The 18,481-nt window shown below is 42.2% G+C and overlaps 1 protein-coding gene across 2 annotated transcripts in view; it reads right to left on the bottom strand.

Moving 5' to 3' along the window:
- LOC105492547 (alpha-1,6-mannosylglycoprotein 6-beta-N-acetylglucosaminyltransferase) overlaps positions 1-18,481 on the bottom strand; it is a 327,940-nt gene that overhangs the window by 19,581 nt on the left and 289,878 nt on the right. For both annotated transcript variants that reach the window (XM_011759746.3, XM_011759745.3), the window contains exons 13-15: positions 17,009-17,155; positions 7,252-7,368; positions 1,176-1,250 (exon numbers count right to left, since the gene is read on the bottom strand). In XM_011759746.3, the coding sequence (XP_011758048.1) occupies positions 1,176-1,250; positions 7,252-7,368; positions 17,009-17,155 (339 nt within the window). The remainder of the gene's footprint in view (positions 1-1,175; positions 1,251-7,251; positions 7,369-17,008; positions 17,156-18,481) is intronic.

Raw genomic sequence — 18,481 nt, 5'->3', positions numbered from 1 at the left:
TCATTCGATCCTCACATCAGCCCTATGAAGTAGGTCCTATTAGCATTATCCTTATTTTACAGACAAGGAAAGTAAGGCATAGAGAGGCCAAGTAACATGCCCAAGTCATATAAATAGAAACACATGGTGCCAGGAGTAAAACCCACATGGCCAGGCTGCAGAGCATGCCCTCTTGCTGCTAACAAAAGCTCAGCATATCAGACACACCGCCCCAAAGGATATGACCAAGGCTCCCAGCTCCAACGGCAGCACCCAGGGCTGCTGGCTGCTCGCCACAGTTTCAGTCTCCTCAAACCACCAACTCTTCCTTTGAAGCCCACCTTGGGCCTACTTAGATTTTCAATACACCATTTCTATTTTCAGCTTGCACCATCCTCATCCCCTATTGTGTAAAGATCCCTTGATTGCCTTAAAAATGCTTTATCCTTTAAGAAGAGCACCTTATTTCTGGAATCTAGTCAAAGAGTTCATATTCTCCTACCCACAGGGGTTCTGAGTCTGTCTATTTCTAGCTCTGTGTTGCTTTTGAAGTCCAAGGAATTAAAATGCTATAAAATGACAGCAACAGGCTCCTGGTCTTTACTTCAAGGAGCACATGCTGCAGTTTCCCAACTTTGTTGGGGAAAGTGGGACTCTTGGCACCCTCCTTGGCTTTGTCCTGCTTTTTATCTGTTTTATATACTTATAAGGTTTCATTTGACAAAGGGTCCTGCTTTCCTCTAAAAAGTCCTTACATTTAGAACTGCTGAACATGTTTTATTAAAATAATGCTTAGAAACAGCTGGTTTCAATTCTTGCCTTTCTTAAGGTGACAAATGAAGATGGGGCAGGACCAGAAAGCTGTCTGACCCCTCCCGTCCCAAGTCTTCCTAATGGGTCTCAGAACCCACTCAGGGCACAGACCCTGAGGGTCAGGGGCATCTTCACAGTAATCATCCCATCTCTCTTGTAAGTTTCCATTTCACCTTACATGTCATCAAGAACGTACCTACTCCAAGGGAATACTGGTTCTCTTGGGTGACCATGACAGTGCTACTATTATCCAGCTCCTAGAGTCTCCCAAAGCAGGAAAACAGCCACAGAAACACAGTGAGCTCTTAAGTGTTCTTGAGAGCCCTATGGGGTCACAGGAAGCAGTATACAGCAAAGACAGACTGACTTCTGATAAGCCTTACCTGTTTTTCAATGAAAGCATTGATTCTCTGTAGCATCCCCTCACATGTAAATTCATATGGCATGTATGGCTCAATCTGTGGAAACAGAACATGATGCCATGAAGGAGAAGGATAGAGAACATGTAGCATCTCCCTAGTCCTCTGACTCACTCAGTATATGGGTGCTAACACCAGGAGGCGGCCTCGTGAGGGTTGACTGTGGACTTGCAAGTCGTGATCTCACGCTGATCCTTACTAGGTGTGGGACTCTGAGCAAACGACTTGCCATCTCTACGTCTCAGGTTCCTCATATGTAAAAGGATGATATGAAAAACTCACCTCTTTTAAGCTGCAAAGATTATCTGGGAGAAAAAGGGTGCTTAGTTTAGTGACTAGCACCTAGTGGGCATTCAACAAAAGATGGAAGTTATCACTTGCTAGCAGGTAAGTTCCACAGGGCAGAGTCCATGCTGTTGGGTCATCTTTACATTCTAGTGGTGAGCACAGTGTGGCACATGTAGGAAATTAGCAAACATCTGTTGAATGAATGCATGGTCACTGCTCTAAGGCAACAATGAGCAGGTGAAGGATCTATGACAGTGACAAAAGCATCGGTCTGTATTTGTAGGTGAGGTTAGCCTGTACCCAAAGAGCTCAGGGTGCAAAAATAAAGTGATAAAGTGTCACAAGGAGTTCAGCTAGGGGGTCCTGGGAGGCTAGAGGGTCAAAGCAGACTTCTACTCATGCTGGGCTTTTAAGGCAGGCTGTGAGTCTAGTAAGCCCAAACTGGGGAGGGCCAAGATGCTGAAGACATCCTTGGGGAACAAGTAGTGTGGTCTCTAACATGAAAGGACAGCAGGTAACTGCAGCTCAGTATTATGGTAACTGGTGAGACGAGGTGGAAAATTCACTGAATTTCCAGAAAAGCCTTGAGATTTCTATACTAAAGAGCCTCAATTTAATTTGAGGGGAGTAGGAAACTCTAGAGGATGCTTCATTAGGGTAGAGAAGGCAGTCTTATCAATATTGTGACACCTTAGAGAAGGGGAAGAAATGTGGGTTTGATCTCTGCTGCACAGTGTCTGCCAACACTATGAGGCCTGTGTTTTCAGGAGTATTACCAACTTAAAATGGAAATTTCATTTGGGAGAAAATCACCAGCAATATAGTCTATTATTGCTTCAGGGAGCTCAACAGCTCCTCTCAGCAATAGCGTAGACTGGGGTGGTGGGGCAGGGGGCGCACCTTCACTAGCTACCTCTAAAGTCTTTGCTGGAATCTACAGGGTGGAGAACTAGGCAAAACATCTATAGTTGAAGCTTGCTGAAAATGGGACAATGAACAGAAATAACATTCCTTAGTGGCAGCCAAGGAGTTGGTCTCAGGGCATTGTCTCCCCCTTTCTTGTGTGCCAAATCACACATTACATCGAAATCTTCAACAGTGATTTTCAGAAATTTTAATTGTCTTCAAATGCTGAACGAATGCACAAATGTGGGCCACAGTGGCCTACAGCTGTCTGAATAGAGCTAAAAGAGGCTGAGCCGTAAATACTGTAATATCATGCAGACTATTCTACAAGAAAAAAGAGGTCACTCTATTCCTAAACAGCTCATCTCTGAAGATCTCAAAATACTCAGAAGAATTGACTTTCAAGTTCTCAGTTTGTTCCTTGTCAACTCAAGCTTTTGAACTTACTGTTCCTTCTCTAACCCAGACACAGCCCTTCACACAAAATGCAAATTTTTTTCTTTTCTTTTAAAAGATGTTTAGTCAACCCAAGGGTGACTCCAGAAGCTTTCTATTGCTGGCCTAGAGATAAGTTTCCTCTCAAAGATTCATAGAAGGAACGATCTAAAACAAAGAACATGGCATATCTGGGTTCATTTATCAGTGTTAAAGTAGGATTTGTATAGTGAAATAAACATCTATGGTCATCTTTCATGAGATGAACAGATTTAGTTATGTTAGGAAGCATGCCGAGTACCCAAGTGCCATTCCAACAACATTTCCAAAGGGAATCCATTAGAAAATGAAAGAAAGTTAATTCAAAGTGTTCAAAGCCAAAAACACAGAAAAATGGCTCTTCCTCTGTTCTCCTACCAACCCAGCCCACTTTAACCAAAGGTATGTTGACTCATTCATTGCTTTGGGGCCGTTCACTGTTTTAAAGGATATGAAGCAAACAATTTTCCTATACAAGAAAAGCAAAAGGGAGGGAGAGATGGAGGGATGGAGGGATAGAGAGATAGAGGGATGGAGAGATGGAGGGATGGAGAGATGGAGGGATGGAGAGATAGAGGGATGGAGAGATGGAGGGATGGAGGGATGGAGAGAGAGATGGAGGGATGGAGGGATGGAGAGATGGAGGGATGGAGGGATGGAGAGATAGAGGGATGGAGAGATGGAGGGATGGAGGGATGGAGGGATGGAGGGATGGAGAGATAGAGGGATGGAGAGATGGAGGGATGGAGGGATGGAGAGATAGAGGGATGGAGGGATGGAGGGATGGAGGGATAGAGAGAGAGATGGAGGGATGGAGGGATGGAGGGATGGAGAGATGGAGGGATGGAGGGATGGAGAGATGGAGGGATGGAGGGATAGAGAGAGAGATGGAGGGATGGAGGGATGGAGAGATGGAGGGATGGAGGGATGGAGAGATGGAGGGATGGAGGGATAGAGAGAGAGATGGAGGGATGGAGGGATGGAGAGATGGAGGGATGGAGAGATAGAGGGATGGAGAGATGGAGGGATGGAGGGATGGAGAGATAGAGGGATGGAGAGATGGAGGGATGGAGGGATAGAGAGAGAGATGGAGGGATGGAGGGATGGAGGGGTGGAGGGGTGGAGGGACGGACGGACGGACGGAAGGAAGTTGGTGAGTCAGAAGGTAGGTCTATATTGCTGGACCCTGTTGGGGAGGGCAGGCAGGGCTTCTGCATTGGAAAGCTCTTCAGAGTCCTAGCAAGCCTCTGAAGTGAGACCTGTTATGTGAATTGGGGGCTGGAAGAGTGGGCAGTTTTCTGCATAAAAGTTGTTTAGGAACAAGTGAAGGCCTCTTTGGGGGACAGAATGAAGGAGAATGCTAAATCACATCCAGTCATTGAGAAACCCAAGCTAGGCCAGCTGTGGAGAAGCAAGGAAGTATTCTTGGGCATCCTGCTTTGTTAAAAAAAAAAAACAAACAAAACAAAAAGGACTGTTAATCATATGGCGAGGGCCACAGGAAGGATGCCTGCAGATTGCACTGTGAAGTTTCTGCTGACCTTGGAAACATTCCCTTATCTTCCCCTCCATTTTCTCTTCTTGACCTCCCTTCTTGTGTGATTTCCTGTCTCCACTAGTACCGACTCACCTTTCCAAGTCAGGGACAACTTCTACAGGCAACTGCTTTCAAAGATGAGCCTCCATGAGAAGCCCTCTATGGTCTGACCTGACAGATGTGGCTTGGCATCATTCAATACGAAATGGTCTTAGAAAGTACCAGGAGGCCAGGGTTTGACTCATGGCTCCTCCGCTTACTAACCATAGGATTTTGAGTAAGCAGAATCTGTAATTTCTCTTCACGATTTCCAATGTACACTAGGTCATCTCATCACCCTATTCAAAACTTCCCATCGCACTTATAAAAAAATCCTGAACACTTAAACAACCAAACAACAAAAAAACCAACCACACCCACACACACAAAAAACAAACCCAAAAAAGAGAAAAAAAAAAAAACAAACCTGAACATTTACCATGGCCTTTTGAAAGGCCCCACACATATTCTGGTTCCTGAGGACCCTTTTACGGTCTCTATTATTTCTGATGAGAAGTTGGCTGTGTTAATACCATTATTCCTCTAAATGTAATATATTTTTCTCTGGCTGCTTTCAAGGTTTTCTTCCTTATCTTTGCTTTTCAGCAGTTTGATTATAATGTATCTTAGTGTGTTTTTCTTTTCTGCTTCTACCTCAGCTTTTAAATGACCCTCAAGAGTACAAGCATTAACTAAGTGTTGTGGATTGAATTGTGCCCCTTTAAAAGATATGCTGTTCTAATCCCCAGCACCCATGAATGTGATCTTATTTGGAAATAGGGTCTTTGCAGATGTAACCAAGTTAGATGAGGTCACACTGAATGAGGGTGGGCCCTAATCTTGTATAAAAGGAAAAGACAGAGACACACACAGGGAGAAGCCATAGGATAATGGAGGCAGAGATCAAACTTTTGATGCTGCAAGACAAGAAATGCCTAGGCCTACTAGAAGTTGAAAGAGGCAAGGGAGGATATCCAGCTGGAGACTTTGTGGGCGGGACGTGACCCTGCTGACATTTTTGACTTCAGACTTCTTGCTTCCAGAACAGAGAGAATAAATTTCTGCTGTTTTAAGCCACTCAGTTGCTTGCACTACTGTGTTACGGCAGCCTCAGGAAGCTTATATGCTAAGGGACTGGGAGAATCAAGAAAGAAGAACCTTCGCCCTTCCATAGGAATGACTCCGGTGGTGAAGCTTTAGGTGTGTGGCAGATATTTTGAGGCAGCCTATAGGAACCACACTCTATTTGGCGCTTCTTTCATCAGCTTGGTCTCCTGAGGTCGGGGACTTCTACCCAAACTGCTGAGACTGGGATTGGGAATGTATGTATCATCAATGGGAAGCTGACACCAAACAGACCACCTTGAAGCAGGCAGAGCACAGATAATGCATCAGAGTGCCCTCCCTCCTCTGGAGATGTTCTGAATTAACTGAAATCAGCAGTTCCGTGGGCCACAAACTGATTATCCTGTTCTGTTTCCCAGAGGGGTAAGATGGCCTCCACATGGGCACACTGACTATCCCTCCCAGGACATATGCCTTTTCAGCCTTTTCCCTTTCAGTCACACTGCGCTTTGAACCCATGCCCTTCTGCGTCCACTTCTCAGTTTTACTTTGCAAATTACTCCTCATCCTGTAAGACTTAACTAAAAGGCTGCATTCTCCAGAAAGGCTTCCCCAACTTCCACTCCTGGAGTGTTTGCATGTTGCTTTGGCACTGAACATATTCAGCCTTGTATTATGCTTACTTGCAGACATCTATTCCTCTCTCCCATCTATCCATTGGGTAAATCCCTGTGTGGGCACTGGTAATACAGAAATGAGACAGATGTATATCCTGACTTCATGTTGCTAATGGTGTAGTAGAAATTTAGACTATTGACAAAAATCATAATACTTAATACTGACTAAACACTATATAGTAGACATTGAACTTAAGCACTTTATATACATTATCTCATTTACTCCTCACAAGTAACCAATCAAATGGTAATGTTGGCCCTACGTTACACATGAAAGGAAGCTGCTAGTAAGTGGTAGAGCTAGAACTGAACCCACACTGTAAGTCCAGCTAGCCCTCCCACATGCCTACACTGGCTTCTCTTAAAGCATCATAACCAAGTGTAAAAAGTGCTCCCATCAAAGTATAGCAGCAGAGTGCAGCTGTGAGAGTCCATGGTGGATTCAGATTGGGAGAAAGGATAACTGAACTCTTCTTTACTGGATGGTAAACTTCTGATAGGTGGGAAGCCAGCCGTCCTCTGTGTTTGTGGAAGTAAACACCCCGCCCCCTCCACAACCCCAGGTGACTCAGAGAGCACTCTGTGTATGGCAGGCACCTGACAAATGTCTGCTGAATTGATCAGAAGAGGCCAGAAATGTAGTTACTTTTACAAAATTCTACTACATGTTTAGGTAGAAAAAAAAAAACAAAACAGATGTTCTATAAAAACATTCCCCAGTATTTCCTTGCACTTCTCTCTCTTTTGTAGAGGAAGCAGGGCTATCTTTTCAGATCTTTGTGAGAGCAACATAATCAGATCACTGAACCAAGTATGACTCCAGATCCTGCTCCTGTGCCTGGGATCCAGGCACACATCAGGATACCAGCTCTGTTTCCAATTCACAGAACATTCATGAAATCCCCAGGCCAAATCCTATAGCTTGGTTATTTTCTAATTCTAGGGTTAAGCTGATGTGGTAAAGATCTGTTCATTAAAACCAAGGACCTATGATGCTTTATACACATTTCAGGTCACATTAGAAATGAGGGAAAGTGGAATAAAAGAAACCAACCTTCTGATTTAAAATTGCTTTCACTGCATCCTCTACTTCCTCCTGATTGTTGAGGTCAACAGTCCACACATGTGGCCGCCCGATGAAAACTTCAGCGTAAGGATGCTGGGATGTCAGCTGGAAAAGAAGCAAACACCTCAGTCTCACAAGCGATTTTTAAAATAACTTTCTGTGCTAGACGGCGTGCTACGCTTTTTACGGTACTGAGTTATAGTTGTGTAGGTAACAAGACATTGTATCCTTCCCTTTGATGATCAAAACCATCCATAAGCAGATAACAATAAAACAGTGATGGTTCTGTATCTTGAATCCCACTTGGAAATAAGATAATGTCACAACCAGGTGACAAGGAAGCTGCTACAGGTGGCTTTAACCCCCAACATCACACCAAGAAATGATGAACAATTTCTTCTACCCCAGAACCCAGCCCTGAAAATCACCTATTAATAGATCAAACCAGTATCTATTATCCTGGCTAAGACAGACAGGTCAGCATAGACAATTACAAGAAAAATCAAGGCTGTAAAGTCCCAGGAGGCTAAGTCATGGTGCATAGAAAAGGTGACAGAAAAAAATGATACCATCAGAAATACATAGAATTTCTAGAATGGTTTCAGGAATAATCATTAGCATAATATTCAGAAAAAAAAGGAATGTCAGTTTTTGTCCTAAAGGAGGTTTTATTTGAAAAACAATGTGTGGTCAAAGAAACCAAGTGTGAACCGTGAGAATTCTTTAATTCATGAAGTGTCCATTCTTCTTTTTTTCCTCCCCCCACAAAGGGTCTTGCTCTGTTGCCCAGTCATAGTTCACTGAAGCCTCAAACTCCTGGGCTCAAGAGATCATCTTGCCTCAGCACTCTGAGTAGTCAGGACTACGGATGCGCACATCATGCCTGGCTAATTAAAAACAATTTTTTTTTTGTATACACAGGGTCTCTGTATGTTGCCCAGGTGGGTCTCAAACTCCTGGCCTCAAATAATTCTCCTGTGTCAGCCTCCCAAATTGCCGGGATTACAGGCACAAGCCACTGTGCTTAATTGAGTCCATTCTTTAATACAGCTAAATTTATCCCCTGATTTTGTTTCCATCTCTATCCTCATATCCCTTTAAGGTCATGTTGTAAAGGGAGCATTTTAGACACATGTGAGAGCATTTTCAGCTACCATAATAAGTGGAGAGTGTTACCTTAGTCTGTGGGTGGGAACTAGGGATAGAAGCTGCTTCACAATGTGCAAGGACAATCCTGCACAGGAAGAACTGCCCACTGCCCATGAAACTTTCAAATGCCCTGCAGGGCTTTCACATGGGCTTACAGAGTCTAGCTTTTTATTTTTCTTGAAACAGAGTCTTGCTCTGTACCCCGGCTAGAATGCAGTAGTGCGATCTCGGCTCACTGCAACCTCTGCCTCCTGGGTTCAAGCGATTCTCCTGCTTCAGCCTCCTGAGTAGCTGGAACTACAGGTGTGAACCACCACACCCGGCTAAGTTTTTGTATTTTTAGTAGAGATGGGGTTTCACCATGTTGGCCAGGCTGGTCTTGAACTCCTGGCCTCAAGTGATCCGCCGGTCTCAGCACCCCCAACTGCTAGGATTATAGGCATGAACCACCATGCCCAGCCAGAATCTAACTTTTTGACAGTTCAAACATACAGTGAATTACCCACAGACATAATCACATAATCGTGTAAATGAAGCAATGTCTCTGCTGTGTTTTATCTGAAACGTCACCAAAGAGCTGTCACCATTTCAGAAAGATCAAAGCAGCAAAGTCAATGCCACTGAGGATGTCAGAGTCTTCAGTAAAACCTACCCACATTAGTCTATATTCGGAGCTATCACATTACTGGCAGTTCTGTTTATATGTGGGTATATGTAAACACACTCAGGCTTCGCTCCTCCTTCACAATGTCAATTGTAAGTAAAAAGGCTGACCATATTCAGCGGAATGTTTCACTCCTTTTAAATGAAAACACTCACTGTGAGGAGGAACAAGGCATCATAGTGCCTGGTATAGCTCTTGGGTATGGAACAGTATAGTTCTTGACTCCATAATGCTGAAATATGTATTGCTTTATTAGGAATTATTTTCCTTTTATTTCTTCTTTACATTTGAGTTAGAGAATTATTCTCTTTTGAAATTACACACATAGGCAAGGTTATATAATTTACAAATTTCATCTCATATTTATAATAGGAAATACTGGGTCTGGCAATGCTGACGCCTTTGCTTTGGAGGTCAAGCTGGCCCTCCTCTTTTCCTCAGACTCCAGGATACTCAGAGGGCTGGAGGAAATAACTGGCACCCCTCCACCTTTCCCTTAGCCACTGTTCTTTGTATCCTACCACACAAGAGCATGCGTGTACTATTCAAGGCAGGAAGCCCGACAAGTCCCTGGCCCAGCAGTGAGCCTCTGCTGGCTACAGGTTATCTGGGCCTCTACCCAGCAGCAGCCTGTCATCAGCCTCTTCAGTTTCCAGCCCTCCTGACAGGTGCCCTCTTCCTCGGCTCAGCTCTATGGTCAGTGATGAAAGCCACAGACTCTCTGCAGGCCCATGGAGCTCAGGAAACTTCCATTTTTTTTTCCTCTGCACATGTTTTGGATTCAACACTTATCAAGGAAGCCCTAGGCTGGGCCAGGAGTCCTGCTAATCGCCTGCACAAATGTTATTTCTCAGGTTTATTTATGTATCAATGACGATTCTGAGACTGAGAGGCGATTACATTTCCCCCAAGACCACACAGCTGGAAAGGAGAAGAGCCAACTTCAAATCCAGGTCCTTCAACAACTTCTTAGCTTTGGATAAAAAGGAAGGTGACAATTTTAAAGGATGTCTTTGGGTTCTTAAGACGAAAGCCCAATGTAAACACCAGCTTTTTAATCCAGTTCTTAAAACTTGCCAACCTAAATTCAGGACTGAATTTATGCCTGTATTTTCTGAAGATGAGCAAAATGTCACATCATTTTCATTTTATGGCCTGGAGAACTAATTAGTTTTTCTGACGGAATGAGGGTAAGTTAAAGTTGTCATTAATGTCACTATTTAGTAATTTACATGTCAGCAATCTCCCTCCTCTCCTGCCTTTTAAGGTCTCTGCTTATTTACAAGGTTGCTTCAAGCACTTGGAAAATACGAAATGCTGAGCTATTATCCTTTTATTCATTTACATTTACTGAAGGTTACTTAACTTTATGGGTGAGGCATTTTGTGATTAATTAGTTCCCCTCTCAATGTTACGTTCCTTCTTGTTAATTTATTGAGAACCATCTGAGCTAAGATACTTCATTGTATATGAATCAGTAAATTTACTGGAGTATAGTTTATAAAAGTAATGAAAATCTTATTAAATATGAGACATTACTCCAGAATGGCTATTAAATCTCCAAGGAGAACATGAGTTCTCTTTATGGAAAAACACACACACACACACACACACACACACACACACACACACACACACACACACACAAAACCCGGAAGCCAGAGTATTTCTAATGGCTTACAAAATGTCAGAATAATGATCAAGAACCTACTGTTTCCCAATGTAAAGATAAAAATCCAATTTATATTAAAATGTAACCTGAACCAGCCACATTACTTAAGGCATTGTGGAACTTTTCCCACTCTGTGTAGACATCATGGTTTGAAAAATGGTCTGGTGCAAAAATAAAAACCAAGCTAAACCCACATTTAGATATCCAGACTTTTTCTTCTCTTCAAATGAAGGCAAAGAGACATGTATGCAGTTGATATGATCAATTTAGGTGGATCAAATATTGCTTAATATGAAAGATTTGTATGGGCACAAAAAGGTAGTTTTATGTAATTATGTATACTCTGGTTACAATGTTTCCATTTGCTAAGGAAAAAAGATAATTTCTAGGAATTTTTGATTCTTAGAAATGAACCTGTTGACAGCTCTTTTCCCATTAAAAGCTTCTTTAGTTACGGGGATTTTACGGGCTTTTGTGAGCTGGCAGAGCAGGAGAGGGTGACCCACCTGGCCATGAGATCAAGCTCACTGGTCCCTCTCAATGCTGTCTGATGTTGCTGGAGGGAGCTAGATACCAGATGGAACCTGCCCTCTTGCATAAAGCAAACTGACCTTCTTGGGGTATCCCCAGCTTGTCAGTATTCATGCTTCTCAGGCTTGAGACCCGCTCTCCTCCTTTTCCTTTAAAGCACAGCCCCTCCACTATCCCCTTCGCAGCTAACCCTGCACATCCTCCACCCAGCACAACTCCAAGTTCACTCCCCTCCTGAATTCACTTAGCTATTTCTTCATGCACTTCCACTGATTATGCTTTTGTCCTATAACTATTTCATATCAGATTTGGAGCTCCTGGAAAACAGGAAATGTACATGGATGAATTCTCCTAATGCAGCAACTGGTACCACCCTGCGGGGATGCATTAAACACCTGTCAACTTCCCTCTGCATCCTGCCCTCCTGGGGGAGCCTAGGACTGATGGAGTCATCTGTGTGAGGTCACTTGCTGAGCAACTATTGAAAGGATCCCACGGTTTCTCTAATAGAGTCACATTTAAGGGCTGGTGGAATCATCTGAAGGGATGAAGGGACAGGAGGAACCAAATGCCCGTGTGACAGCCCCAGTGCTTATTCTCTTCTTACAACATAAAGAATGAAAACCTCACATGACCTCAGCAAAAAGTAAATTACAAAATGATGGCAACTGACAGAAAACAATGAAATGCTTTTCTTGATAACTTCACACTGGCTGATCTCATCCATGTAACATTACATCATTCACTGGGCAATGTTCAGATTGTGTTTAAGAGTGTCCTAATTTTTTTTTTTTTTCCGGGAAAAAAATACCCAGTGGCCACAGTGTCATTAAAACCTTTAGAGTCAGTTTTAACAAAAACGTGTCAGTTGCCAACTTAATCTCAGCTACTTTTGATTCATTTCCCAAAGGCTTGTATACAGAAACTGCAGTAAGAAAAGAGATGGGCTTCTTTGCTTTTCATGCATTTAAAAAAATCATGAGGGAATCAGAAAATCACCATCAGAATACCGCAGTAATAACTGTTGCAGACATGATCCACTCCTATATGATACAATAAATACTGTACTTATTTGTATAGTATGTGATACTATACAAATCCACTGCTATATGATACAAAAGTTTGAAGATAAACAGGATATTCTAACATAGCCCCAAAGTATTACCCCTACTACAGAGAAAAGAGTAAAAGAGTAACTTCATAGTGGAGAAACCTGGGATCAATCAGTACAGCATATTGACATCATATGCCCCCTAACGTGATGTTCTGAGAAGGATACATCACTTCTGGGATATTCTTGCCAAAAATGCCTAGCTTCAAATTTGACTGATGGGAAAACATCGGTCAAATCCAAATTGAGAAACAGTGTACAAAAAGCTGACCTGTGCTCCTTAAAAGTGGTAAGGTCATGGGTGATAGTGAAAGACTGAATTGGCACAGATCAGAGGAGACTAAGGAGACATGAGTATTAAATGCAATGTGGGTCCTGAATCAGATTCAGGAACAGAAAAAGCATCTCGCTGGAAAAACTGGTGAAGTCCAAATAAAGTCTGTAGTTTAGATAATACTATGGTACCAATGTTAATTTCTTGGTTTTGACCACTGTACTGTAGTTTTGTAGAAGCTGCCATAAGAAGCAGCTACATGAACTCTGTATTATTTTTGCAAATTTTCTGTACCAGTAAAATTATTTCAAAGTAAAAAGTAAATTCTAGCAAGTCTACTTGTAGGTACATTCCTCAAAGTATTAAAAGCAAAGACTCAAAATACTTGTATACCAATGTTCATAGTAGCTTTACAATGGGCGAAAGGTGAAAAAACCCAAATGTCCATCAACAGATGAAGAAGCAAAATGATTTATATATATATTCAATGGACTATTCAGCCTTTAAAAAGTAATGTGTGTATATATATATTCATAAAAAGGAGTGACATAGGCCAGGCATGGTGACCCATGCCTATAATCCCAGCACTTTGGGAGGTTGAGGTCAGGAGTTGGAGACCAGCCTGAGCAACATAGTAAGACCTTTGTCTCTGCAAAAAAAAAATTTTTTTTAATTAGCTGGGTGTGGTGGGGTGTGTCTGTAATCCCAAGCTACTTGGGAAGGTCGCTTTAGTCCAGGAGTTCAAGACCAGCCTAGTTAATACAGTGAGATCCCATCTCTACCAAATATAAAAAGAGTAGCCAGGTGTCGTGGCACACACCTGTAGTCCCAGCTACTCAGGACGCTGAGGAAGAAGGATCGCTTGAGCCCAGGAGTTTGAGACTGCAGTGAGCCATGATCACACCACTGCACTCCTCCAGCCTGAGTGACAGAGCAAGATCCTGTCTCCAAAAAAATAAAAAGGAATGAGATTCTGAAACATACTACAACATGAACAAACCTTGAAAACATGCCAAGTTAGTGAGCCACACACAAAAGGACAGACACTATATGGTTCCACTTACATGAGGTACCTAGAATAGGCAAATTCACAGAGACACAAAGTAGAAGAGAGGTTTACCAGGGGTTGAGGAGTGGGGAGAATGGAGAGTTATTGTTTAATGGCTACAGAATTTCTGTTTAGAATGATGAATAAGTTCCGGAAATGAATAGCGGTGATGGTTGCACAATATTGCAGATATACTTAATGCCAGTGAATTATACACTTAAAAATGGTTAAAAAACTTTAACCATAAATGGTAAGCTTTATGTTGTATATACTTTATCTCAAAATATTAAACAAACATGGAAAATTACAAATAATATCTACAATTTGGGCAGAAGTAGAACCTTAGAGATTTCCTAGACCTAAATTAAAATGTATAGGTGATTTTCGCATAAAAACAGACATATAGACCAATGGAACACAATAGAGAAGCCAGAAAAGAACTGATTCCCAACGAGGCTGACAAGAATACACAATGGAGAAGGACAACGTCATCAATAAATAATATTTGGAAAACTTGATTTCCATATGCGTAAGAATGAAATTAAATCTTTATCTCACACTATCTATAAAAATGAATTCAAAATTGCTTAGACTTCAATATAAGACCTGAAACAGCGTAATTACTAGGAAAAAAACCAGTGCAAAAGCTTTTTGACACTAGTCTGGGCAATGATGTTTGGGTATGATACTAAAAGCACAGGCAACAAAAGCAAAAACGGGCAACTGAGATTGTATCAAACTAAAGAGCTTCTGCACAGCAAAGGTAACAATCAATAGAGTGAAAAGGCAACCTATGGAATACCTGCAAACCACATATTTAATAAGCGGTGAATTCCCAGACTATGCAAGGAACTCCTACAACTCAACTGCAAGAAAACCCAACCAAGCAAATTAAAATATAGGCAAATAACCTGAAGACATTTCTCAAAAGAAGACATACACAAGGCAAACAAACACATGAAAAGGTGCTCAACATCATTCATCATCAGGGAGATGCAAATCGAAACCACAAGGAGATATCACCTCATGCTTGTTAAAATGGCTTTTATCAAAAAGACAAAAGATAACAAGTGTCTGGCAAGAATGTGGTAAAAAGGGAACCTTGGTACCCTGCTGGTGAAAATGTAATGTGTTACAGCCATCAGCGAAAAAGAAAATGGAGGTTCCTCAAAAAATAAGAAATATAACTTCACATAATCCAGCAATCCCACTGTTGGGTATATATCCAAAGCAATTAAAATCACTGTGTTAAAGTGGTATCTGCACTCCCATGTATACTGCAGCATTATTCATAATAGTCAAGATATGGCAACAAACTAAGTGGCCTTCAGTGGCTGAATGGATAAATTATGTGCACATGAAATATTTAGCCTGCAAAAGAAGGAAATCCCATCACTGGCAGCAACATGGACGAATGTGGAAAATGTTATGCTAAGTAAAATAAGCCAGGCACAGAAGGAAAATTCTGCATGATTCCACATGCAGACCAGCCTAGTTGAACTCACAGTTCAACTCACAGTAAAACGGTTGAACTCACAGAAGCAGAGAATACATTCGTGATTCCCAGAGACTGGTGCATGGGGATATGGGGAGATGTTGGTCAAAGTTTCAGTTATACAAGTTGAGTAAGTCCTGGAGAGCTACTGTGCAGCATTATGACCACAGTTAACAATACTGTATTGCATACTTGAAATTTGCCAAAAAAGGAGATCTTAAGTGTTTTTACCATGGGAAAAAAAAAATCTATTTACTATGTAAGGTGATAGATTAGCTTGATTGTAATGACTATTTCACAATGTGTGTATTTATCAAAACATCAAGGTGTACACCTTAAATATATTTTTTGTCAAAAAACTCGAGGGATGATTTACTAGTTTCTTTTCCACCCCAAACTCCGAAGTTTCAAAGTCAGTCACCTGCTAAAGCAGAGATTCCTAAACAGATATTTTCACTGCTAGGCAGCATCTTTTTAAACTTTTCAAAAGAATAGGTTCATGGCAGACTGAATTTCCCCGGTCTCTGTGTCCTAGCACTTCCAACAGCACCTAGCACACAGATATGTACATTAAGTTCTGCTGAGTTATGAATGAACAAACTGACCTCTGAATACAAAACCACTCCCCAAATGAAGAATTCAAATTTATTATTCTAGCAGAAGGGGGAAAAAAAACCACACCCACCCGCACGCACACACGTAACCCTTGTCAGAGGTTATCTGGGCCACAGATTAACCTTTTATAGATAAACTATGGATATTATTGATCTTCTCTCTCCTTTGGCCATTTCACCAATGACAGGAAGGGTCAGAGAAAAATAACTCTCAAAATAATCAGTTCTATCAATTGTCAAGGTTTCTGACTGATCAATAAAAAATAATCATTGAGAATGCATCTTATATACTACATGGGAGAGAAAATGACTCAGAAGGGTTTAAAAGCAGAATTGAAAAATGTATGTTTTATAAACTGTCCTTCTACATTGATATGCCATGGGAGGGATGCTAATCAATGTAATCCCCCCAAGGCCCTGAATGATGAGGATGCTGCTATGACTTCCCTTCATAAGCTGCCTACAGAGCCACTTACTACTAACTACACAGAAATAATAAGAAAATCTATCTTACGATTTCTTGCACACACCTATTTCTGAGCAGATGCAGAAACACCCAGTTTGATCACTCACAGGTAAAAGACTTTTGTTTATCGCCCTAAATCAAATCCGACTACCCTCAATGGTGATTCATCACACACTGCAGATTTTCAACAGGATCTCTGAAGGCAATTCAAATGAGGTTTCTGCAAATGGTTCTAGCAATGGCAGGATTACGTCTTGGAATGGTGGGTGAAAAAAAATTACTTCAATTATCCATGATACATATGGTATACTGAGGCTGATGGTTCTCCGCAAACTCCCACAGTCCACTTTTTATTCTCCAAAGCCCATCATAGGGAGCAGATTCTTCACAAATATATACTAACCGGTTGATCTCACTCCCTAAACTTCAAACATTCAGAAAATCAGAGTTCAGCTATAATCAGAAGGCTAGAATGTCTGAGTTTACAATAAGCTAGAGTGGGGGTAGAGTGTAAAGATCCCTTACTTGCTGAAGGCAGAAGTAGATTCAAATCCTGCCCCTAACTCGCAAGGTGACGTGATCGGGTCATTTGTCTCTCTGAGCCTCCACACCCTTAGCCTCTCATCCAACCATGTTAAATGAAGTTAATGCCCACATTAACACTCAATAAATAGCTATTATTCATATTATTCAAAGTGGAATAATTTTGATAGATGCTTACCTCTCTCAGAGTTGGCTTGCCAATGAAAAAGTCTGTGTTTTTGCTGCTTTTGGGTGGGTTGAACTTGGGATTCAGAAAAGCACATCCATTTGCGATAGCCTCCAGGGGAGCTGGGCCCTCGTAAGGGAACCCAAGTCCAACAAATAACTGTAAGACAGAAAACCATACAGCATATGAACACATCAGGCAGGGCCATCAGGCAGGACAGGCATTCCCGGCTTGCAGGCGGCGATTCTGTGGCCCATTCCCGAGTGGACACCTCACTTTGGAAGGCTCCCAGGCCCTGGGGGGTGAGGCAGAGAGAATTCAGCTTACACCAGGATCTGAAAAACTACGAACTTTTAAAGGCCCCACAAAGCTGCTCAACTCACTATGCTCTCCTCCACTAAAGGAAGTAAAAAATTTAAGTGTCTAGGGGTATCAGGGGGGTAGGGAGGTTGGAGTATTAAAAGAAAAACCGCCACGACCCAACAATAATCTTTCTGTAACTCACCAGGAGACATGACTGGAAAAACACTTGCTTAACTACACAGAAGGTTTCTTCATTGAACCAAAGAAACAACAGGCCCTTTCAGGAATGCTGGGCGGAGGGACAGAAAGGTCACTTGGAGGTTTGATTGCAGTTCAAATGGAACTGCTTTAAAATGATGGTAGGTCAGTAAACACAGGTTTTCATAATGGGGTTTACACTGGGGACACCAACATCTTGGTGTTGATTTTACCCTCACAGGGGAGAGACTGTGCTGTGTTGACGAATTTGCAAAGCAGCTGCTACCCTCTCCAGCAGGCAAACCATGTGCTTCCCCCAAGACAGACCATAGATGGCAGCAACAACTTGCTCTCAGAGTTCTCAGAGCAACCACAGCAGCTGGAAGCCACGATGACAAAGGGGACAAGCTGCAGTTCAGTGGTGCTGATTTCCTGGGTACAAAAATGAAATAACTGCTCCCAGAAATGCCTCGGCACATGCTGTCACAGTGGGTGCATTTTGCACTGCTGGATAACTGCAGGTTGTTGATGGGCAGGATCCAGGCCTGGGCTTGATGAAGCTGTGTCCTCCTTACCCACATCAAAGAGCTTGTTCTGTTCCAGCCCCCAGGGGCACATTAAGTGAGAAAAGATAACTGGGCCCCAGGGTATCCTTTCCTTCTGCCATCACACAGAGCATCACCCACCACAAGGCCAGGCGTTGAGAATAAAGGAGATGGCTCAAATAGATTTAGCTACAAGCTTGATTCTCTTTTTCCCTAGGTCTTTTCACAGCAATCCCCTCCTCACCAGCTTTGCAGTTGCTCTAATTGATCCTTTAGAAAGGTTCAGCTGGAGGGTGCGGCCAACCCTGAGCACAGCCCATGAGTGACATACTGGAGAACCAGGTAGCTCCTGAAGGAATTCTGGGGCAAAGCACTAACATCTCAGGTTTTCTGGACCTATTTACTTTTGTTTTGCACACAATAGGGTACTCAATCTTTT

The sequence above is a fragment of the Macaca nemestrina genome, chromosome 11 (assembly GCF_043159975.1).
Source record: "Macaca nemestrina isolate mMacNem1 chromosome 11, mMacNem.hap1, whole genome shotgun sequence".
In the NCBI taxonomy this organism is placed as follows: domain Eukaryota; kingdom Metazoa; phylum Chordata; class Mammalia; order Primates; family Cercopithecidae; genus Macaca; species Macaca nemestrina.
The sequence above is the reverse complement of the archived record's forward strand: the minus strand, read 5'-3'. Positions and strand labels throughout refer to the sequence as shown.